The sequence below is a fragment of the Clarias gariepinus genome, chromosome 15 (genome assembly GCF_024256425.1).
Source record: "Clarias gariepinus isolate MV-2021 ecotype Netherlands chromosome 15, CGAR_prim_01v2, whole genome shotgun sequence".
Lineage (NCBI taxonomy): Eukaryota > Metazoa > Chordata > Actinopteri > Siluriformes > Clariidae > Clarias > Clarias gariepinus.
The window spans coordinates 7,939,851-7,965,505 of NC_071114.1; the positions used below are offsets into that span (position 1 = coordinate 7,939,851).

At 38.0% G+C, this 25,655-nt stretch overlaps 1 protein-coding gene across 1 annotated transcript in view; it reads left to right on the forward strand.

The window, feature by feature from the left end:
- The first annotated feature begins 1,939 nt into the window (after positions 1–1,939).
- Positions 1,940–25,655, forward strand: part of ly75 (lymphocyte antigen 75) — a 36,229-nt gene continuing 12,513 nt past the window's right edge. Inside the window, exons 1-15 of the mRNA XM_053513731.1 lie at positions 1,940–2,175; positions 3,908–4,276; positions 12,459–12,632; positions 12,883–13,038; positions 14,301–14,411; positions 14,899–15,030; positions 15,116–15,310; positions 16,749–16,903; positions 20,267–20,374; positions 20,489–20,577; positions 20,668–20,849; positions 20,994–21,199; positions 21,308–21,450; positions 24,346–24,427; positions 24,562–24,633. Coding sequence (XP_053369706.1) covers positions 2,076–2,175; positions 3,908–4,276; positions 12,459–12,632; positions 12,883–13,038; positions 14,301–14,411; positions 14,899–15,030; positions 15,116–15,310; positions 16,749–16,903; positions 20,267–20,374; positions 20,489–20,577; positions 20,668–20,849; positions 20,994–21,199; positions 21,308–21,450; positions 24,346–24,427; positions 24,562–24,633 — 2,274 coding nt within the window. The 5' untranslated portion in view covers positions 1,940–2,075. The remainder of the gene's footprint in view (positions 2,176–3,907; positions 4,277–12,458; positions 12,633–12,882; positions 13,039–14,300; positions 14,412–14,898; positions 15,031–15,115; positions 15,311–16,748; positions 16,904–20,266; positions 20,375–20,488; positions 20,578–20,667; positions 20,850–20,993; positions 21,200–21,307; positions 21,451–24,345; positions 24,428–24,561; positions 24,634–25,655) is intronic.

A 25,655-nucleotide genomic window follows, 5' to 3' on the forward strand; every position in this document is an offset into this window, starting at 1 on the left:
CTACAATGCTTGTTTTTGTACTGTGGTGGAATGAAGTGTCTGGTGGAAACCCACAAAGCACAATGAGAATATCATTCTTGTTCTAAACTCCATGTGCATAGACCAGAGACAAGATTCGAACCGTCAGCCCTGGAGGTGTGACCGTCCCCTCTTTAGAAAGTACTGTACATAAGTCTTCAGCCACCCCTCACTGCTTTCTTCTATTTTTAATGTAGTCTTGAGGAATTGCCTTCCAGGCCTCCTGAAAGACTTTTTTTGTCTCTCATTTTTAGTCCAGGCAGTTTTTTTAAGGCACAGATGGAATAGAGATTAACACAGTGGCCTCGTGACCTCCAGGGCTGAGGGTTTGATTTCTGCCTCCGGTCTGTGTATGAAGTTTGCATGTTTTCCCAGTACTTTGCAGGTTTCCTCCGGGTCAGTTACCTTCCACAGTCTAAAGACATGCAGTTAGGGGCCTGGACCCTCCTGGTATAGGGTCCAGGCCCCCGCACCCCTGTACATGATAAGAGGAGAATATGAATGAGATATGATATGATATGATATGATATGATATGCTGTAAGGGATCGATTGTGGTAAAACCAAGCGTATATGTTACCCCAAGCTTAACCAAAAACACATGTTAAACAGCGCCATCTGTGGTAATGAAAGTACACAATTTTTTTTTTTATATAGGCGTTTCCATTTAAATTTTAGAGTAGCACATGTTATCCTCCCGAGAGCCGATTGCAATGAAACAAAGCCTATACGTTAGCCTTTATGTCAATCTCGGCCAAATGCACCTGTGAAAACCCCATTAAAATTTGTTCAGTATAACCATCTTGATGTAGGATGAGTAATAGAATACCTATAACTCATCTTACCACCCCCTTATTACTCATCTTATGTTATTAGCAAATATCTTCAACGTACAGACATGCAAAATGTACAGTTTATTACTGTATATTACTGTATATAAAAAAAAGTGGCTAATACAGTTTCCTTGCACCTCCAGGGCAGAGGTTTCGATTTCTGCCTCCGGTCTATGTGCATGTGCCCCTTTTTGTGCTTAGGGGGTTTCCTCCGGGTACTTCGATTTCCTCCCACAGTTCAAAGTGTGTGTGTGTGTGCAGTCTATAAAGAATTGGTCCTGTCCTATATTTTTCACAGTCTAAAAGTTTTGAAAATGACACAAAAATGAATTTACATGAAGTGTGCTGCTTCAATGTTTTTAGATCTTTTTTTTTTCCAGATGTTACTATGGTAACCATAGCCATAAGTAAAGAATGGTAGAAAAACGTCCTCCAAGAACAGTTTGGTCATGAACAATGTCTTTTCCAGCATGAAACAAAACATCACAAATTCTGACAAACTTCAAGCATTCATTATGCAAGACTGAGCTGAGGATGTGGCCCAGAAGTGGATTGACAGCATGCCAGGGTGAATTGCAGAGGTCTTGAAAAAGAAAGGTCAACACTGCAAATACTGACTTTTTTCATAAACATAATGTAATTGTCAATAAAAGTGTTTGACACCTATGAAATGCTTGTAATTTCACTTCAGTATACCATAGTAACATCTGGCAAAAAGGTCTCAAAACACTGAAGCAGCAGACTTTGTAAAAATGAATATTTGTGTCATGTTCAAAACTTCTGGCCTCAGCTGCACTATAAACTAGACAAAAAGTTAGTGGAAAAACATGGCCAGAGTTATATATTTTTTAGATTAAACTTATTTACATGTGATAGTCAGGTAACCTGTGTGTAAATTTAAACACAGTCAATAATAATAATACAGTAAAAATCAATAATACAGTAAAAATCAATAATACAGTAAGCTTGACGTAATGCCTCTATGACGTGGGCGTGGCTTCCGCGTGACGTATGTGGCAGCTGACCAATCGCGACGCTGCGTTTCGGAGAGTAAGAACGCTAAACAGAGAGAGGCTTCATAGCTGCAAGTCATTGGGAGGGGAGGCTCGGTAATGGTTCGTGCGACACACACGCGCTCCAGAGTGTCCGGGTGTTGTTGTTATTGTTGTTGTTATTGTTATTAGACTGACGAATGACTTAAAACAGCGGTGTTGAACTTTGTGACCATGGACTGGACCGGGCAGGGAGCGCTTTATGGGATATTGTGCCTTCTGTTTGGAGCGAGCACAGTACATGTGGGGAGTTGCGCGCGCACTGGGAGCACTGGTAAGCCTGCATTCCTGCTCATGGCTGGACACACACACACACACACACACACACTTTTAATATGAGTCTGAAGCCTCGAGAAGTCTATAAGTATGAGGAAAGTTTTATTGGCTTTAAATAGACACCTGACTGGTCGCTAAGCTGCGTATCCAGGAAGTGGTGTTTACATGAGCACTAACTGGGACTACTGTACTGTACTCTGTGACCCATTCTAAACTTCTCCCAAGACTCACACACTTTTTTTTTTTTTCATTTTTAATCAGGAACTTCCTTTTATTTAAGTAAAAACAAAATGTTACTAATAAACAAGTTACTTCTGTAAACTGTTTACAATGTTTATAAAACACAAATCCTCATGCTCTTGCTTTTAAACTTCAGCTCTAACTACTCAAAGACATGATTTTATGCTAACAAAACAATCCTTCAGTCATGTTTTATGTCTAAACATATTCTAAGTCCTAGAATTCTCAGAAAACTTAATCCCTTTGCCTGCTCGTCCTGGTACATTTTTGTTTTCCCCAGCAGTGGGCTTGGTCTCCACCCAAACACTCCACGGCCTGGAATACTCACTCTCTGTCAGCGCTTTGCAAACCAAAACTGCACGTAAAATCGGTTTAAAAAATGAAAGCATTTCCGAGAAGGTTATTGCCAAGAGAAGAGCTTGTGCGTAGACTGTGAAACCCTTCACCCTCGGTTAATTAGATTTGCCTTTATTTAATCTGAATCGCAGGTTAATTCTGAGAGCTTAAGCAGTGGTAGAAGTGCTTGGAGATCTGGTTTCATGTGTGAAATTTCAGTATCGAGGGTCACAGCGGGTCAGAAGGAATATTTCCTTGCTTTGGGCTGGAGTGAAGTAAAAGCCTCTCGGCGTCCCGGGTTATGTACCAAGCTCTAGGCGTTCCCTATTTCGAGAACTTTGTCCCTTACGGTTTGTCCCTTACACTTTCGGTTTCTTATGCGCCAATCTTAAAATTTGGCACAGGTGTTAGACCAGATAGCGTGAAACTGCACAAACTTGTACAACCTCGTCACCGGTTCCCTGATCACAGTTGGCTTAAACCCAGGCCATGGTAGGGAATGCACCGAATGCTAGAAACTAATCCAAATTATTTCGGTAGGTTGTAATTCTAAGGGGGTTTTCACATTAGTAATGTAATGAATTGCTCACCCTTTTCTACTCACCCGCTGGCCAGCATTCATTTTATTTTTGCGTATTTACACTCTTTGTTACAGCAGATGGCCCCTACTTGGTTTGTGACTCGCCATTGAACACGAGAAGAAGAGTTAACCTTACCTAATATTATTTATATTTTTCGCATTATTAATATTCTCACATGCCTTCCTAGTTTATCAGCTATGCCTATGTAGGTCAGAGGATAAGATGGGCGTCCATATCTCATACTATCTGTGCCCGAGTACGCTGTGTCATTTTCGAGACCTCCTTTTCTAGCAGACTCTGACATGGTTCATGACCGTGGAACGATTGTGTTCTCACTGATCAAAATAAAGCAGACTTTAAGGTCAAGTGTTCTCAGAAACGATCCCCAGGCCCTAATGTGAAGACACCTCAAAAGTCCTTGTGATGTGAATTTGAGTGTAATGGATTGACCTCTCATCCAGGGTGTATTCTCGTTCCATGGAAAATCAAGATTAAGTCACTCATGGCTTGGTAAGTTCCTGCTTGATGTTCATTGTGCTTCACTGACATGTCTGTCTGTCTGTTGTCCCGCAGGTGAGGACACTTTCGCCATCCAGCACGAAGGCACAGGCAAATGCTTCCTGGCTCAGAATGACTCTCTGACACTGGGAAACTGTTCGTCAGCGGTGGCGCAGTCGTGGAAGTGGGGCTCAGGACATCGGCTCTTCCATGCGGGTTTGTCCGCTTGCCTGGGACTGGACATTCTCTCTAAAACACTGTCCCTCATCAACTGTTCGGAAGACGCCATTTTGATGTGGCACTGCTATGAGGGATTTATTTTCACCACCTATCAGATGAAGTTGAGCGTGAGCGATGGTGGGATTGTGACCGCCAAACGGGACTCTTCCGATTCCTGGAGAAGAGGAGGCACTATGGAGAACATCTGTGAACAGCCATACAAAAGTAAGAGACTCCAGGGTGTACATACATGGGAGTCAGATTTAATGGCACCTTCTTGTACAATTAAGTAATATTAAGCTCCGTCACAAAGTGAGTGATGTTGTGTAGTTTTTCCTAAAAAAAGGTAAAAAAATCTAAAGTTTTAATTTTGTGACGGCTGTTCTGGATAATCAAACTTGTATCTGTAACCAGGGTGGAGGCATTTGTAGAAGAACCTTGCTGCATGTCCCCTTAAAGACCCAGGAGTTCATGCAGGTTCAAATCAGGAGATGATGATTGCTAAGCATTGTTTTTGTGTTCCTGTGTTACCTTGGCTGTTCTGGTTCTATCTAGCAACGTCAAATGTTTGTATAAAGGTTTATCTATGGACAAACCTGAACTTCTTGGCAGAAGGAGCCAGGTTTTGTTTTAAAATATTCTGGTGCTTGGGGTATTCATTCTGTCAGTCTTCTCACGAGCCCCTGAATCATTAAAAACCCCCAAAGCATCAATAACCCACCACCATGTCTTATAGTAGCTGTCAGGTGCTCGTCCTTCAGTCCCCAAACAAGCTTATCATGGGGTCCACATGCTCAATTTGTTTTGCTGCTAAGCATCTAAGAGTAGTTTTACCAATGAAGATTAGGTTGTAACGATCAGATAATTTAATTACCGGGTTAAACTAACGTGGGAACTTTAATCTACGCTCTTGTGAAGTGTTAGCCACTCAGGACAAGAAAAGACGCACACAGCCAATGTAAACAGTAACCCAAAGTGTATTAAGCAATAAATGAACAAAAGAAGTGCACCAAAACCAACAAAATTAGAAATGGTGATTAAGTGTGTGGAATGATTGTCAAGGTGTTGTCATCAGGAAGGGCGTTTTTTTTCTTGCAACACTTCTTGTAAGATGCTCGTTGTTTTGAAAGCAGTTTGTATAATGCAACCGCAACCTCAGTCTAAACAGTGCACTTCTGAAGCTTTGAAAATCTTTTTTTTTTTTTTCTCCTCATCCTCCTCATTGTGTGCATGTGTGTGTCTGGGGACAGTGTTTGAGACCTGTGAATTCTTTTTTCGTGGCCCTAAGTGTAAAAAATTCTTAAATTCTTTCTCCTTTTCCCTCCCGGTCTTTTGTCACAGTGTCGACTGTGGTGAGAGTTATGTATTTTTGTCCACCAGAGATAGAAGACGCCAAAGGGATTTTGCACATGTGGAAAGTTATACGTATACCTGGGATACAGGACATTACAGGACACTAAAAGCAACAGCAGACTGAGGAGAATTAAAGAGGATGCTGTACATACAAGTAGGGTTGGGTACTGAAAACCGGTGCAAATACGGCACCGGTACCTATATAACCGGTATGTACCGGACCGAAACGTAATTGCGTAATTTCGGTGCCATTTAAATGCCTGAACTGTTGATTGAAGTATTTGTTCTTTGGGTTCATATATTTTTGTAGATTAAAAGTTTATTAGATTAAATAAAAAAATGAAAAGCACTAATCATCAGTAAATGAGAGACCATCCGAGATGCGTGTGAATGCAGCAGCTAACGTTACACTTACTCTGATGGCAGCAGGTGGTCTACCGCTATCTTAGCTTGCTAAATTAAACTTTCGTTAAAATGCCTAAAACTAAACGGTCGAAAGTGTGGCTATATTTCACAAGAAAGGATTCTGACACCGCGACGTGCAGCAAATGTTTTACAGCAGTGGTGTGTAAAGGGGGAAACACGTCAAATCTAATAACATTAGAGGGCACACGAAATAAGCAGAGGGATACACCGTGTTTGACAACCTGCGGACAGCAGCTGGCACTATCGGTGTGGGCGTCGCCAGCCCCAGTCATACCAACCGTAGCAAAAAGGAGTTTACCGATTATGATGATGACAGCAGCCTTTCCGCAGGTTAGTAGTAGGCTAATGTAAAGTTAATCGCCAAATGCAAATCTTGCATTCATGCTAACAAATGGTCAAACGATTTGTAAAATACTAATGTAAATTCAAATTCAAATTTTATTTGTCACATACACAGTCATACACAGTACGATATGCAGTAAAATGCTTATACGACCGCTGGTGACCTTAAAAAGAAAATAAAAAACTATATATAAGGAATAAATATTAATAAAAGAAATAAAATACAAAGGAAAATAAATGTAACTAGTAAAATAAACAAACTGTACAAATAAGGGCGTGTAAAAATATCACAAAATATAGAATATGGGAATATGGAGGGGAAATATATATATAAAAATTTTAAAATGTTTTAAAGTGGCATTAAAATGTCTTAAAGTGTCATGTGCAATGGCAGGTAAACATGTATTGTATAAAGTGACATGTGCAATAGCTTCAGATATGTAAATATGTATTGCATGAATGTGTCCATGATTGTCCAGTCAGTGTCAATGTTTAAAAGACATTACTCCTGTATGGTGTGATGTGATTGAGAGACCTTATCGCCTGCGGGAAGAAGCTCCTCCTCAGTCTCTCTGTGTTGGCCTTCAGGGAGCGGAATCGCTTCCCAGACCGCAACGGAGAAAACAGTCCATTGTTGGGACTTCACAATCTTCCTGGCCTTGGTCCAGCACCACTTGCTGTAGATCAAGTGCAGGTCAGGGAGCTCGGTGCGGATGATGCGCTCAGCTGATCGCACCACCCTCTGTAGAGCTCGTCTGTCCTGCATGGTGCCGTTTCCAAACCAGGTCGTAATGTTTCCCGTCAGGGTACTCTCTATGGTACAGGAGTAGAAATTCCTGAGCACCTTAGAGGGTGTTGATGTGACAGGACCATGACAGGTCCTGCGTGATGTGAACACCGAGGTATCGGAAGCTGTCCACTCTCTCCACTGGGCTCCTGTTGATGATGGGGGTCTGGTAGTTCCTCTCCTGCTTTGTACTAAAGTCCACTATCAGCTCCTTAGTCTTGCTGACGTTCAGGAGGAGATTGTTCCTCTGGCACCAGTTCTCCAGATTTACAATCTCCTCTAGGTAGGCCGACTCATCATTGTTGGTGATCAGGCCCACCACGACAGTGTCGTCAGCAAACTTGATGATGGCGGTGGAGTTGGTAGTGGCCACGCAGTCGTGGGTGTACAAAGAGTACAGCATGGATTCCCCTTATAATTATGGCTTTCCAGCTAGTATTAGTAGTACTACAACAGTATTTATATATTCATATACTTTAAACTTTTAAAATATTGTTCAATTTTAAGCATTACATTTTTTGTTCAATAAAAATGTATTCTTGAGTCATCCACCATCATTTTGTGGCTTTTGTAAAGTATCGGTTCAGGCACCGTTTTGGCACAGGTACCGTTTTAAATGTATTGATTTGGCACCGGTATCGAAAAAAATAAATAAATAAAATAAACGATACCCAACCCTACATACAAGTGCATATAAATGTACAATATAATAAACTTCGCTTGGGTCAATAATTTTCTAAGTCCTGGTAATTCACACGCTCACACGCACACTGCCCTGCCTAAAAAAAAAACACACACTAATATTTCATTGGATTGGTTTTTGCTTTGATTACGGCACACGTCATTTTAATAAGGTTATGCAATGTCACTTTTTTTTTTCTGCCCATATTCACATTAATTTCACATTACCAGTCAAGTTTTGACACATGTTTGGCTTAATTTTCTACATTCTAGAACGTCATTCAAAACGAATGAAATAGTACATGGTGCATTAGGCAATTAGGTTACAACAACAACAACAGTCAGTGGTTATTTTAAGACATGAAGGTCAGCTGTTCTGGAACAGTTCTTGCATAAACAGTATCGTCAAGTGCATTTAAAGTTACCAGCCTCAGAAATCACCATTTAACGATCGGCACCTTAGGTTTGAGTCGTTTTGAAGGCTTTACAGAGCATACACATCTCAATATCAGCTGCTCAGAGGAGATTATTGCATATTTTGGATGCCTTCAGTATTCATTATTGTGTTATACTGTAGAAAAAAAAAATCAGAAAAGACCATGGAATTAGAAGGTGTGTCCAAACTTTTGTTAGATAATGATTGATATCATCAACGTTTTACTATTACACAAAGATAGCCCGGGGAAATACAACATCCAGTTTTTAAATAATTTCATTAATTGATTGAAAAGTCGCAAAGCCGCCTGCCAAACATTGTTGAGTGATGCATATAGCCACGCCCACCTTCGGGTTTTCCAATGTATAAAACGTAAAGATATTATTGAGAGAGGAAGTTCTGACCAAAGTACAGACAAAACCTTTCTCTCTCTCTATATATATATATATATATATATATATATATATATATATATATATATATAGTGGAACCTTGGATTATGAGCATAATTTGTTCCGGATGAGGGCTTGTATTTTAAAACACTCGTAAAGCAAATAAAATTGGAAAGGAATTCTTTTTTTGGGCTTTTGGGTTTTATCCGATTAATCGGGCGGTTATTTTCCTGGTTAATCGATTAATCGGTTAAAACCCAAAATTCTGGAGAGAGAATGTGTGAACCAGCACAACCAATGTCAAATAAAAAATGGATTTTTAACCTTTGTGTGCGTTTGAGTGTGTGTGAAGCAGAGAAGGGGTGCTTCAAACACACACAAAGACCCGCCACAGTGTCAAATTACACGCGCGCACACAAATAAAAGAGGCTGTGGGAGAAAAATAGATTTTTAACCTTTTAATGAGACTTTCTTTTGCTTTACATGCGCGCACACGTGTGTTATAAGAAACAGCACACGCGCACTGTACACACGCACACACGTGGTCACAGTGTTATAGTAAACAGTACATGCGTGCACGGATATTGATTATACCAGTGAGACCCAGCAGGGAAGACGATTTAACCACAATTTCGCAGCACAAGAGAGAAAACCGTTGGCTTAGTTGTGATCACATGATGGCGTCAAAACAGAAAGCGCATGCATAATACATGGTACCTAGTACTCGTAAACCAAGACTCGTTTTTTAAGTCAAGATTTATTAAAAATCTTTGCTCTTCTTGCGGAACACTCTGAGTTTTTTATATGTATATGTGTGTATGTGTGTGTGTGTGTGTGTGTGTGTGTATGTATATATATATATATATGTATATATATATATATATATATATATATATATATATATATATATATATATTACAGTGGTGTGAAAAACTATTTGCCCCCTTCCTGATTTCTTATTCTTTTGCATGTTTGTCACACAAAATGTTTCTGATCATCAAACACATTTAACTATTAGTCAAAGATAACACAAGTAAACACAAAATGCAGTTTTTAAATGATGGTTTTTATTATTTAGGGAGAAAAAAAACCCTCCAAATCTACATGGCCCTGTGTGAAAAAGTGATTGCCCCCCTTGTTAAAAAATAACTTAACTGTGGTTTATCACACCTGAGTTCAATTTCTGTAGTCACCCCCAGGCCTGATTACTGCCACACCTGTTTCAATCAAGAAATCACTTAAATAGGAGCTACCTGACAGAGAAGTAGACCAAAAGCACCTCAAAAGCTATAGATCATGCCAAGATCCAAAGAAATTCAGAAACAAATGAGAACAAAAGTAGTTGAGATCTATCAGTCTGGTAAAGGTTATAAAGCCATTTCTAAAGCTTTGGGACTCCAGCGAACCACAGTGAGAGCCATTATCCACAAATGGCAAAAACATGGAACAGTGGTGAACCTTCCCAGGATTGGCCGGCCGACCAAAATTACCCCAAGAGCGCAGAGACAACTCATCCGAGAGGCCACAAAAGACCCCAGGACAACATCTAAAGAACTGCAGGCCTCACTTGCCTCAATTAAGGTCAGTGTTCACGACTCCACCATAAGAAAGAGACTGGGCAAAAACGGCCTGCATGGCAGATTTCCAAGGCGCAAACCACTTTTAAGCAAAAAAAACATTAAGGCTCGTCTCAATTTTGCTAAAAAACATCTCAATGATTGCCAAGACTTTTGGGAAAATACCTTGTGGACCGACGAGACAAAAGTTTTGGAAGTAACTTTTTGGAAGGTGCGTGTCCCGTTACATCTGGCGTAAAAGTAACACAGCATTTCAGAAAAAGAACATTATACCAACAGTAAAATATGGTGGTGGTAGTGTGATGGTCTGGGGTTGTTTTGCTGCTTCAGGACCTGGAAGGCTTGCTGTGATAGATGGAACCATGAATTCTACTGTCTACCAAAAAATCCTGAAGGAGAATGTCCGGCCATCTGTTCGTCAACTCAAGCTGAAGCGATCTTGGGTGCTGCAGCAGGACAATGACCCAAAACACACCAGCAAATCCACCTCTGAATGGCTGAAGAAAAACAAATTGAAGACTTTAGAGTGGCCTAGTCAAAGTTCTGACCTGAATCCTATTGAGATGTTGTGGCATGACCTTAAAAAGGCGGTTCATGCTAGAAAAGCCTCAAATAAAGCTGAATTACAACAATTCTGCAAAGATGAGTGGGCCAAAATTCCTCCAGAGCGCTGTAAAAGACTCGTTGCAAGTTATCGCAAACGCTTGATTGCAGTTATTGCTGCTAAGGGTGCCCCAACCAGTTATTAGGTTCAGGGGGCAATTACTTTTTTACACAGGGCCATGAAGGTTTGGATTTTTTTTCTCCCAAAATAACAAAAAACATCATTTAAAAACTGCATTTTGTGTTTACTTGTGTTATCATCGACTAATAGTCAAATGTGTTTGATGATCAGAAACATTTTGTGTGACAAACATGCAAAAGAATAAGAAATCAGGAAAGGGGGCAAATAGTTTTTCACACCACTGTATGTATATTATTTTATATATAATGTGTGTGTGTGTGTGTCTATATATATAATGTATATATATATAATGTATATATGTACACTGTATGTGTGTGTATATGTTTGTATGTATGTATGTATGTATGTATATATGTACATACACACACAGTGTATATTTAACACACACACAAGTTTATATAAGGTAATGTACGCCAGTCTCTGTGGAGGTTTAGGGGATTTCATTTTAAGTTAGCTTTCTCATAAACAGATAATAGATGTCAGTGTGGAAAAAATGCTCTGGGCATTATCCAGGGCAAATCTGTACTTCCACTTTCGTTTCAATTTAAAACAAAGACAAATTAACCTCCACGCCCAGACTATAGTCCATTGTCAGATGATGTCAAGTGATATCATTATTTTCTGTTTGTAATGTTCTATCATTAAACATGGTTATATTGCTTCTAAACATGGTTGGTGTTTGTTGTTTGATTACTAGCTGGTCTAGCTGGTTCCAAAGCAACTTTACAGTGTGTATGAGCCAGTGTGTATCACCTATCTTGCCATAATTATTCATATTAGTATGGCAAATTCTTATTTATTTATTTTTTTTAATTGTTGAACGCCTTAACAATAATCGATTAATCATTAACAATAATTACTGATGACACATTTTTTCGGTTAAAGTTTATTTGAAAAATTCTAGTTCCACGATCCCAATCAATTACGCCTGTAATCCTGTTTACCAATGCACAGCAAAGACAACTCAAGTTCAAATGTTTTTTGCAGTTGCGTATCTGTGCGAACATACCTTCGTTTGAGTGTGAGAGAGATTTAAAACATCTATTAGCAACGGCTACAACTCTTTAGTAAAAACGCTTTTCTTTATAACATAAGCACCACCTCCAAAAATGTGTTGATCTTCTGGGAAACTTGCGCAATGTGGACATTTCCCAATCTCATTCTTTGTTTTCAGTTTTTGTTCTCCAGAGTGATTTTGTATGTCATAATAGGCGCGTTATTGCATTACATTTTGTACATACAAGTGTGCTCTATCTCTCTCTCTCTCTCTCTCTCTCTCTCTCTCTCTCTCTCTCTCTCTCTCTATATATATATATATATATATATATATATATATATATATATATATATATACTTTTGTAAATCTATTTTAAAAGTCATACATTCAGGGTTTATTATATGTAAAGAGAAATATTTTAAATATATATTATTTGTTTGTTTTAATTTTAATGCTTATGGTTTATGAAAAGCTTTTTATGTAAAAGATTTGCTATTAAGCATAGCATTATTGTTGATTTTTTTACCTTGAAACTTTACCAAGTGTTTAAGTAAACTCCATTAATTTTTTTTTCCAAATTTCTTTCACAAAGTTCCATGTGTGTGTGTGTGTGTGTGTGTGTATTACTCTGTCTCTCTTTGTAATAAACTATTGTTTGTTTGTTTTCCTAGCTATTCACACTATGGGTGGTAACTCTAACGGTGCACCTTGCACCTTTCCCTTCCTCTACAATAACACGTGGCATCACAGCTGTCTTCTTTCCGACGCCATCCATTCTCCCACCTGGTGCTCCACAACTGAGGACTATGATAAGGATCGAAAGTGGGGGGCCTGTCTAAAATATGGTGAGCTTACTATATATCCTTTCGCTTTTTTGTGCTGGTGGAGTCTAAGTAATTTATAATGGATTTTTTTTTTTTATTATAATAATGATAATTAGTGATCATTAATAATAAAGTTTTGTATTGTATATATGTGAAATGGAAATGTTCAATAATGACTGAGAAAATTATTCTTGAATTGTTGTGCAAGCGAAAATGTAAGATCAATCCCCCTGACTCTGTCACTTACTCTTTCTTTCTTTGGCTGTCTCAGAGGAGGGATGCCATGAATTATGGCACGGCCCCTTCGATGGTCGATGTTACCAGGTGGTCTCTACGGCGATGGTTTCTTGGCACGAGGCACGGGATGCCTGCCGTAGTCAGGGTGGAGACTTACTCAGCGTATCCAGTCCTGAAGAACTGCAGAACTGTAAATATGATTATACACCTATAAACAAACCATTTATCCTTTATGATACAGCGAGGAGTAGAAGGTTATACAGGGTGAATTATTGGGAGATGGTTCATAATAAATCAGACAGTGCTTATTATTTCAAATCATACTGTGACCTGACTTCACCTGGTCTATTTGAGCATCTAGATTAGGGTTTCTTGGAGCTTTTGAGGGAAATGAACGTCAATCAATCAACATTTATTTGTAACCTTGGACTGCTGTTATATTTTATAAAATGTACTGTAATAGTTACATGCACTATGTAGTATAAGTAACGGACAATAAAATGAATATTTTTCTCACTGGTTTATCAGTCTAGTGGGATGTCTTGTGTTGTTATAAAAGACATAACAACACTACGCCAAGGTTTATCATTTTTACCCTACTTACCCTAGTGATGGGACCACCAGGGGTCACCCGATACAATATTAACGCAATATTTGAACTTACCGATTTGCTTTGTATTGTAATTCTGTAAGTACCACAATTTTATAAATATCCCAATTTGGTATTAATATTTTTTTGTTCAGTATTAGTTGCAATTCTAAACAAACATGGCGAATAATTTGATCTAAACAGTTTGAGGAATTTTGACCTAAACAGTTACTAATTCATTTGAGATTTGAACATAGGTTTTGTTTAGTGGTGGAGGGACAGGACAATTTGTCTTTGACATTTCAAATATTAATTTGTGGAGATGCGGATTGATTTTTTGCATATCTGAATTCTTTGTGTGGCAATTCATGTACCGTCACACTGACTCTTGTTTTTGTTCCTGTTCCTTCAAAATACTACAGGAGGTGCGCACTAAACAATTCTCACATGTTCAGACAGCACAGCATCTTGTCTGGTAGAAGCTAGTTTGTTTAGAATTGTAAAAATTGCAAAAGCTAAAAAAATAATTATTTATTAAATTACACAACTGAATATATAATCTTCAAACTAACAGAATCATAATAATATCATATCAGCTGGTCCTTGGTGATTTGGTAAATTGTAAGACAATTGAACACAACAAAATAAGAGATTTCTCTCACACCGCTGTTTGTAAATCCATCCCCTAGTTTAAGAACCCCTGGTCTAGACTTTCTTCTGTCGTAGGTGTAGTATTATTTTTCTTCCATAGTATAATTTTACTCAAGCAAGTTATTCCTAAAATGATTCTTTCATTAATGTATATTAATGTATGACTGGAACTTTAACACTCAAATAAATCTGATGTATCTCTGCACCTAAAGTTGCAAAAGATTTACCGGAGCAGCTTTGGATCGGGCTGAACCAACTGGACTGGTCACAGGGGTGGCAATGGACTGACGCATCACCATTAGTTTATTTCCCATGGGAAACAGGTAATGGAACGCTTTTATTTCAAACCCTTGCAAAATAAAACTGACCTAGTTATCAATTTTAACACACAGTGTAGGTTTAATGTGTGAAACATGGCCTGGAGTACTTTGTCCATCAGCCTGTATTTAGATTCATTTTAAAACAGTATCTTCAATTGTTCTGGCTAGAGATGGGTCAATCCCACCACCTTTATGTGAGTGTGTTAGACTCCGCCCTAAAGACAATAGGCTTCTGTTGTCGCCCAAGGTCAGTGTGAAAACGTGGACGCGTGTGTGTGTGCATCAGTTTGAACAAATCTACGGCTTGAATAGGACCTTTATCTATTCATGCCCAAATGTTGTGGGAGAAGTCCTTTTCATTGTGTGTGATTTCTAAAGACTGTGAACGCTCTGGTGCTTCCATTGGTACAGCTATGATATCAGCATCTGAAAAATAAGTTTATCGAAGTGTTTTCTTTTAAAGCATTTTAATAAACTGTTGTGCTTTCAGGCCTGCACAATTGGATGTTACCAGAGTGCGGGGTGCTGATCTCTAACTTGCGATTTACTGGTACAACATGTGAGAAGAAGCTGCCGTATATCTGTGAGAAAAAAGAGAACAGCAGCAAGACTGACACTGCAGGTGGGATATAAAACCATGTCTGGTGTCCAAATAGTCTTTTATTTAAGATATTTGTGGTGATATTGCTTTCTCTCTCCCTTAATAGATAAACAGGTGTACACACAGTGTGAAAGTGGATGGTTCCCATTGCAGGGTTATTGCTATAATCTTTACGGGACTCAGATGGAGGAGAAAAAGACCTACGATATGGCGCAGCAAGTGTGTATGAAGGACAATGCTCAGCTGGCCAGCATTCACACTCTGGAGGACATGCACATGATCACCATGCATTTTACAAGAAGTAGGCATAATCAAATATCATTTCCTCTGACGTACCTACATCTTCTATATGTTAGCAAAATAACTGAGTAATATCGATGTGATGATTAAAAAAAACAATGAGGAACAACAAGCTTTATCAGATCAAAGCAAAAGTTAACGACTTCGCTTCCTTTAAAAAAACTAAAGACAGAAAAACAAAAAAAAAGAAAAGTGGTTTATTTAAACACAACTGTGGTAAATAAAAAAATTCCCCAACCCAAATTAATGATCGATTTAGCACAGAGGTGTGTAGTACTGCTTAGCCAAAAATAGACAGATGTGTGATTTACTAATGGTCAGTGATGCCAGGTTCTTCTGTTGCTGTTGTGAATGATCACGTTGTAAAACATATTAGTGTCCCTTTCCTACTGTACATTCCCTCATTTGATCTTGAAACAGAGTCATGAATTAGCGCCAGCAAGTTTTTCACAGGTCGGTACAGCCTGTCGTAGTCTGGTACAAATAGTACGCTCAAAAAAAAAAAACAAAAAAAAATTTAATTGTCTTGGTTGAGACCATAGACTTGTGTTTGTTGTTTAGTGTTTACGTGGACAGCTTTGAGCTGTTGCTTTTCCATAGTTGCACACTCTGCAGATTAAACTACAGAATAAATTCTGTGCACTGTATACTGATGCTTGAGTCAGTTTCATAACTTCTTCAGTCACACGTATCCAAAACCTTAGGATCCAGGTGATACAACAAATAAAAAATTATTTGTACTAAATACGCTGTAACTTTGAACGATATCTTTTTGATCATTTAGTTCAGAAGAGTCTCTGCTAAACTTTAAAATGCGGTTTTGCTTGGAACAAGGGTTGGGGAAATGTGCTCCAAGTACTTATGTTGTATTCATTTTTCCACGTGACAAACTTTCCAGTTAGTGCGCAGAGCAGGGCAATTTATAAAAATCGATACTTATTGTTACATACTTATATGCAACTTAATTTTGATTCATGACAGACATGAAAAAAAAATCCAAGCTATCTCTTTAACAGGTGAGAAAGTCTAGGAGTTATTGACCGGTCTTGCTCATTCATATGGTTCGGCATAGGTTTTGCACAGTTTGTAGCGGGGTTACGTGCATCATAAATACACCGTAACAAGTCATAACTAATACTTGGGTCATTTGAACATGTGTAAGCCATATGACATCACCGAGTCGAGTGACCTAGAACCATCAGGCAATTCAGTGTAATCTTATAATCAGTTCAGTTACATGGAAAACGGGTCTTGGACTGGCAGCTGAGAGAGAAATGTACTGTGTTGACTACAGTAGCAGGATACACACCCAATGCCTGGGAGCTTTAGAGACTGCCATAAAACCGGTTCAAGCAACACACTATCAAGATACAAATCATAATATTTTGCAAATGTCAATAAGCCAGAAGGAAACTGACTTATGTCTTTGTGTTTCTCAGAGACTCTGAACCCATGGATAGGCCTTAAGGCTGAGAGCAACACCGAACTTTTTAAGTGGGAAGATGGAGCGAAGGCCTCATTTACGTACTGGGCACGTCATCAACCTTCAGTGCTGAAGCCCAACACCACAAGCTGTGTGGTTCTCTCTGACTTGGTATGTGGATCCAGGATCACTGGATATATTGTATTTGTTTAAATCAAGAAAGATTTTATTTTTTGCTAATTTTTGCTTTTTTAATGAAGATCTGTTTCTGGTAAATTAGTTGGTACTCAAAATGCAGAGCAATCTACAGTATTTGCGCAACCCAAACTAACATTTTCTGTTTCTCTGTTTGACTTGAAAATTTGTCAAACCAAAATTTGAGCCCACGTAGTAAGAGCTATGTGAGGACAGTGTCATAATTTTGTAGCCAAGACTCACTTTAACTATGACACCGTGTAAAGTGCTGCAGATTTCTATGTTAGTAGGGAAACTGTTAAGCAGTAATGTATTTTTGTGTACTTATAATTTTACCCAAAAGAAGGAACCATCTCTTGACTAATTTTCAAGACTCGCTAAACCACAGCGATTAATCTTATTGATGTCACAGCAAGAAAAGAGCAAAACACTCCTAACCCACAGGCAGTCACATGCAGCAGTTCGCTTTTGGCGCGTCTCCACAACCTTGCTAGGCGTGTAGCTCTTTCTAACTCTAAATAATAATACTCTGATACGTCTTGTTTGCTTTTTGTTTACTTGAATACTGTAGATATTTTTGTTTGAATATTTATTTCGACAGATTTTTTAGAATGACATTTATTACAATGATGATAAATTCACTCTGGCATCATAGAACAGGGGTCAGCAACCTTGAACACTCAAAGAGCCATTGGGACCCATTTCTCACGGGAAATAAAACACGGGGAGCCACAAAACCCTCTAAAATTTAAAGGGTTTTGTGGCACCCGGTGTTTTATTTTCTTTTAGATGTCATTTAGTGTCTAAATGACATCTAAAATAAAGATAACACCACATATATTGTTTTTTACCTTTATGTTATGTGTAAAAAGAAAAAAACTATAGTGTGTTGCATTTAGGAAATCAATGAATTGCTACAGAGAAAAAGAAATTTTATTTTTGCATGCAACAAAAACTCTTTGAACGCTGGATTGAAGGTTACTTTTAAACACCAAATTCAATATCTTATTAAATCCTCTTCGTATTTATATATATATATAATAACGAACTTAAATTTTCCACCTGCAGCAAACCAAAAATGCCGCCTGTGTCTGTGTGACCTCATTCTTTTATTGGGTGTATGGGAGCGTCCAGTCAGCTGTCAACCTGAATAAAACCCGGGGCTCAAAAAGCTCAATAAATCGCGTGACGCACATCTGTGTTTGTGATGCATATTTTAAGCGACAAAAAAATTAAACACGGTTTATTTTAATTACTATAATATTCAAATTTAAAATTACATTTTAAAAAACCTAAAATGAAATTAATTTAAATTAAATACTCAGGGGTGAAAGAGCCACAGGCCTCTCCTGGGGTTGCTCACCCCTGTCATAGAACATTAATGTTAATTTAATTTTAAAGTGAGTAGAAATCTCAGGACAAAAGAAAAAGCTGAAATCTTACTGTATGTCTAATACTTAAATAATTAATTTATGTTCATAGAATAAATCTGTATTTATTGGTTCTGTTTATATTTTTTCTGTACATTAATCGAGTCCACTTTATTATGAACACCTTACACCTGGGGATTAAGGCATTTATCTATTTAGCCAATGAATTGCATCAGTGCAGTGCAAAAAGCATATCACATGAACGAACTTTTGATTGTGCAGAATAATATCAGAGTAAAAACTACCTTTAATTCTCTATATATTCCTCCACTACATTAATGCACTTATCCCAGCGTTTCACTAGCGATTTGTATACCATCAAGGTAGAAACAGTTTATTGTTTTTGTTCATGAGAATTTTCCTCCCAGTCCCGGTTTGACGTGAACACTCCTCATATAACATCAACATAGAGTCGGGAAAAAGTGTGATCTCAGTGACATTACCTGTGTCATGGTTGTTGTGTGTGAAAATCCCCAAATATTCTGAAATACTTAAACTAACCATCTGGCACCAACAGTTTCTACACAGAATGGGGCAAAAAAAACAAAAGGCCAACCTTCCTGGCAGCTCTGAATCTGTAGTTTTCCTTTGACCTCTCTGATCAACAGCGTGTTTCTTAATACCTGAACCAGCCCATCTTGTACAAACATCCATACCATGATTGAAATGACAGAGGCCCAATTAAATTAGGGTGAAAATCTGCAAAAAAAAAAAAAAAAATCCAAATAAAAAAAGGGAAAAAAAGTTCATGTTTTCCCTTCTACTGATGTTTGATGTGCACATTATGTTAATCTTTTTACCTGTATCTGCATAATTCGTTTTTTGCTCTACTTCTGCCTCATGATTAGTTAATTAAATGAAATAAATGAACAGGTGTATAGGTGTTCCTATTAAAGTGAATGGTAGATGAAAACAAAACACACACTGAAATGGAATGCAAACAGACCTCAGAGAGCAGCAAGTTGATGCTAAAATAAATGTGTATGAAAATGAGCCAGGTATTGATCAAGAAGAACCAATAAAGTAGTGTTGTACAAGTGCAACATGCTTGACCTAAATACTTGGAGTTTGTGTAGGATTGTAGGATTATAGACTGTAGGATTATAGAGGAATGACAAGTTCAGACTTCTAATACATATGTATATAAATTAAAACTTCGATAAAAAAAATATATATATTTGCGATCAGTGCACAAGATGTTCGATCTACGATCTTCACATAACACGGTAGATAACGTTTTATTAAATGCATGTAACAAACCAAATTTTTTAATCATGTCCTTATTTTTTTTTTTTTACCTTTCAGGCAAAGAATTTTATTTTTGCTTTAAGTCCTGGTGATGTGTTTTTCAGATTTCTAAGCTAACTTGCTGTTTAAAGGCTTCACCTCACCCAAATAAAGTTGGATCAATGTTGATATTCGCTTGATATTGAAAGTTTCTTACCTCGTTATGAGTCGGTTGAATAGGAACATTACCTCTTTATTCACATTTTACAACATTACATGTAATGAGGAAACATCATGTCACTGTGTATTTTAAAAGAGGAGAGAGAAAAGTACAGAAAACTTGCTAAACATACGGTAGGCGATACATAGGAATTTCTATCCTATCATTGTTCTATACAAAGTTTTTGCTAAACCATTTGTGGAAATTTGAAAAACCTTTCACAGAACTGTTGACTGTTAACTGTTTCCTTTTTAGAAGTAACGTGTTCCTCCCAAACCGTAGTGCCGATGCCTTAACCACTGAGCTTTTGAAGGAGCTTTGCTGAGTTCCTTATTTAACTTCCGATCCGTTTGTCTCTAGAATTATACAGTCCGTATTATTAAAGTCACACTTCACCGTTCAGAGAGCAGGCTAGACAAGAAATGTCTCTAACCGCCACTTTGTCATCTTTCACTTTCTCAGGTACACACATGGTCTGTAGATTCTTGCAGTGCGCAAAAGTCCTTCCTATGTAAGAAACCTGGCACGGTCAATGAAACAGCAACAAAAAATAGCTGCCCACAAGATGGGGTAAGACATTGTTTTTTAGTTGTTGTTTTTTTTTTCCTGTTTGGCAATAAGCAGAACTAAGACTATATAAAAGTAAGATGATGTAAAGACTCCTTTCTCTATATTTTTATATAGAATTGGAGAAGATATAAAAATTTCTGTTACAAAGTTGACACACAGGAAGTCTCTTATAAGAACAGCTGTAAACTCATCATTAATGACAGGTAAACGTTTAGATGGATATGAAACAATAGACAAGGTCAGTAGAGATGTCCGTGTGCCTGACGTTCTCACACGTTCTGTCCCTTAATTAGATTTGAGCAAGCTTTCATTAACACTCTGCTAAAGGAGCATGCAAGTAGTAAGCAGCAGTATTTCTGGACTGGGCTTCAGGACACTAAAGGCACAGGAGAGTACCAGTGGATCAGCCAGAATGGACAAGGCAGAATGAAAGCAAGCAAAATCACGTATGACAACTGGAAATGGGGAGAACCAGGTTGAGCAAACTTGAGCAAAGTTTCTTAGATTCTGTCACATATGATAAGAATATGATACGAATTTTAAAATGACAGTACATATGTCTCTGAAAAAGTGTCAACTACAGGCTGCTTATACGTGTGTGTTTATATATTTATTACAGCTAAAGCAGGAGGGTGTGTGGTGATGTCCACAAGGCCAATGGGTCAATGGACTGTGGAGAACTGCACCGAATTTAAAGCCGGTAGTATCTGCAAGATTTCCATTTCTTCTGAACCTACTCCCCCGACTCCACCAACTGACCCTCATCTCAATGACACCTGCCCTCCTGGTTGGGTTTCCAGACAGGGAATGAAGTATTGTTACAAGGTTTGCACATATTTTTTGTATACGTCATATTGTTTGTATCCGTGGCTTGGTGAGAATCACACATCAGTTACTTCATGCTGCTGTCCATGTGTGTTTGCGCATACGTAGGTGTTCAATGAAGAGAGAGTGAGTCGTAAGCGCACGTGGGAAGAGGCAGAGCAGTTTTGTGAGGCACTGGGAGCTCATCTGCCAAGTTTCACTGAGCAGGAGGAGATGAGTTTTCTCCATGAGATTATGAGAGACTCTATTAGGTAACAAAACACATCAAGTCACACACATACAAACACCTGGGCTTGTATTGAAACGCTTGATTAGGAAATGATAATGTCAGAAGGAAGTATTCAGACCCTTGGTTCAGTTACTTAAAGGTTTTTGAGAGCATGAGAAACATTTTTTTTTAGGTCTCATCAGACAAAAAGGGATCTTTTTATGCTCTTCATGTATGGAGATAATTATGTGCCAAAATTTAACATACAAACACAATCTGCTTTGCAAAGAAAAAAATCGACTTTCTCACAAATGCAGCGTTTTGCAAACAAACACAATCTGCTTTGCAAAGAAAAAAAATCGACTTTCTCACAAATGCGCCCAACGTATTTTCTCTCAAATGCAATGGAGCAACTTCCTCTTCCAAAACAGCAGATGGCGCTACCGGTCAATTTACTCTATTTTCCCGAGACCTCGTACAACGTGTTTATATGGTTTACCCTTATGTCCCTGAGGAATATGAGTGAGGAACAGTTTTGAGGTTTCCATTATATATCCAGACAGCCAGACATATTAACAATCCACTATCTTTAGGATAAAGCCCTGTAGGGGAATACACTTATATCAAACCACAGTTGCATTTTAATTATAATAATTAGTGATCATATCTACATTTAAATAATCTTTAACAAAGTTATAAGGGGGGGGGGGGAAAGCTATAAATGAACAGTTAACATACTGAATTACAGACAGAATTCTATTACAAACCTGCTTGTAAAAAGTTTCATAAATTTCATGCAGTCTAATACAATGATTCTTGCATCTTACTGTATCTACACCTTGTGCTGAAACAACTGTCTACAATGTAGGATTGTACTACAGACACAGATTATTTAAATGTAGATATGATCACTAATTATAAAAGATTTTGATGCATCATGTCGCATACGTCCGTTATGAATATGAAAAGCCAATGGCAGTTCTTTCAGCCTTCAATAGTTAATTAAAATGCAACTGTGGTTTGATATAACTGTATTCCCCTACAGAGCTCTATCCTAAAGATAGTGGATTGTTAATATGTCTGGCTGTCTGGATATATAATGGACACCTCAAAACTGTTCTCCACTCATATTCATAAGTTGGGTGCATTTGTGAGAAAGTTGATTTTTTTTCTTTGCAAAGCAGATTGTGTTTGTTTGCAAAACGCTGCATTTGTGAGAGAGTCGTTTTTTTCTTTGCAAAGCAGATTGTGTTTGTTTTGTTAAATTTTGGCACATAATTAACTCCATATTTATGATTCTTTTCATTACATCCCTGCAGTTAGGCATGGTGGTGGTAGTATCATGCTATAGAGGTGCTGCTCAGACTGGTCACAATTAAAGAAAACCTGCTCCAGATTGCACCGAGACTAGGGTAAAGGCTGAACTTTTAACACGTCACTTCATTCACAGGTTTCTGCATGGACATCAGTGACCCAGACAAAGCCCCGACTTGAACCCTATAGCGCATTTATGGGAAGACCTGTAGATGGCAGTTCAGTTTCCCATAGAGCCAGAGAGAAAGGGAGAAATCGCCCAAATCCAGATGTGCAAAGCTTATAGAGCCTTGGCCTTTTTAGGACCAAAAAAAAAAAAGTACTGACCAAGGGCTCTTAACACTTCCCAAAATGAGAGCATTTTTATATGCTTTACCATTCTAGGCTGTTGCATACTTTGATTTTGCTTTCATATGAAGGACATATTTTTTTGAAATTAATTTTTAATTAATTTTATTCATTCATTTATTTATTTACTCGTTAACATTTCAGAGTGTGAGTGTTGGCATTGAGAGTGAGAAGTCACAAAATTGCTACAGAGCACTGTCTTTCAGCAATGGCAATATGTTTATATAATGATAAAGTTTAGAACCTTTTAGAGATAGATTGCATAACTGCTTAAATATTTTGTGCTTGACGATATTTGTACATGCTGCCAGCAGACTTGAAATTTATTAACTGGTTATTGCATTTCTTGTGTCTAAGGAAGCAACACATTTGAATTCCAAGTAAAACTCCTCTATTGGCACCCTGTTTGTTTTTGACAGACAAAATAATTGAGAAATAATGCACAAAAATATTAAACTCGCAGCTCAAACCCTCATTTCGAATTTCGAACAGTCTGTAATAATCCAACGCTCGGTACAGATATTAGTGTGAGATATTTACTAAAACGGTAAATGAACACAGAAATGATTGCTTTATGTGAGACACTATCAGATGTAATAGAAAGGAGAACAGAGGTTCATATCACAGAGCCAGATCATGGCTATATTTACATTATAATCCATAGTGCTCAATTATGATTTCTTTGGTTAGATCAGATTTGCGTGTCATAACGGTTCACATAAATACAAGAGACTTTTTTTTCTGACTCGAATGAGGATGTGTCTGTCTTCTGAAACAGCATCCGATCTGTTACATTAAGGTAAAAAAGTTACTTTATAGGCTGATAATGTGAACCTAAGCCTAAGTTCTGAGTTATTTTAGAAGACATTTTAGACAGGACATTATAAAAACTGCTTGAAACCTGGACACAAGTTTCTGTGTGAATAAAACTTCTGGTTGATTTAAATCTTTCAAATGGAATAGTAGCTTATTGAATAAACATTTTTTTTTCACCGCTATAACAAAAATGTTAAAACCATAAAGGTCTGGCAGTAAATTGACAAAACAAATAGTATTTTTCCATTGTCAAATTTAATACAGTTAAAACAATTAAAAACTTACCAGCATTTTGGTAAATTATGTATTTTGGTATATAGTTGCTAAGAGCATAGAATCTGGATATGGCAGGAAAAAGAAAGGGCAGCCCATAAAAATTTCACACGCTGTTTATGAGTGTGAAACAACAACTTTTGTGAATCATTAATTATATCGTCTGATTACATTTTCTCTTCTGCAGTGACGATCGCTACTTCTGGGTTGGCTTAAATCGGAGGAATCCAAACAATGACAACCGATGGGAGTGGAGTGATGGTCAGCCTGTGAGTTACTTAGATCACTGATACCTGCTCCAGAAGTCTCTGAATTGTTCATAGTTTACAGTTCACAAGACATGTTAGTTGCTCTTCCTTTACAGACTACAAATGGCATGTCTTAACTCTCTGCTGTGTTCCAGGTATCCATGAAGATATTTCCAGGGGAGTTTCATGAAGACGATGAGTATAACAGAGACTGCACTGCCTTCAAGGTGAGCTCAAGGAGATCTCAAGAAATGCAGAACACCAGAATATCAGTTACATGAAGCACAGCTGTCCTGTGGTACAGTTCGGCAGTTATGTGCTTTATGCTGGGGTTTATTAGTCAAGGAATAAAACATGACAGGAGGAATTGTATCCCACATAATCCATAATCCAAAACTTGCCACATATTCTAAGTTCATACAATGACATCATGTTGTGCTTTTTAATGTTAAGGACATCAAATTACAAGGACTGTTGAATTCAAACCAGGACTTTTCATTGTGCAGAATGACACTACAGTAATATAACCACCACGTTATATAATCCCCTGCTACGCTAATGCACTTATCCCAGTGTTTCACTAGTGCTTGGATACCATCAAGGTCGTTTCCTCAAGTTTTCTCAGTACGTCGTAGCCATGATCAGACTGCCTCATCACGTCTGAAACACTGGCCTCCCAGGAACTTCTTTAATAACCCAAACATGTGGAAATGGCTTAAAGCCATGTCAGGACTATATGGGTAACGCAGCAATAACTCCCGGACGAGTTCCTGTAATGTGCAAGTGGTGTTGGTGAATGATTGTGTTTACAGTTTCCACAGACAGATGCATCTCTTCCGACTTTCAAGGATCAGGTGTAAATGTTAACGCTAAATGTTCAAAGAAATTATTAAAGTGAAGTCCGAGGCGGAATCATCATTCACGGACGTACAGCCTTCTTTAAAACATTTCTTGATGTTTTACTGCGGCTGAGCCTCAATACCATACTGAACTTTTGTAAATGTCACTCGGTTTTATGCCTTCAATGATGAAAAATTTCATCACTAGTCCCAGTTTGACTTAAAACCCCTCGTAGCTGGGGTGGTTGCTTAGAACACATTTATGTTAAGCCTGTATTTGTCACATATGCAGGGGTTGGACAATGAATCTGAAACGCCTGGTTTTAGACCACAGTATTTTATGAGTATGGTGTAGGGCCTACCTTTTGAGGCCAATACAGCATCAGTTTGTTTTGGGAATGACAGATACA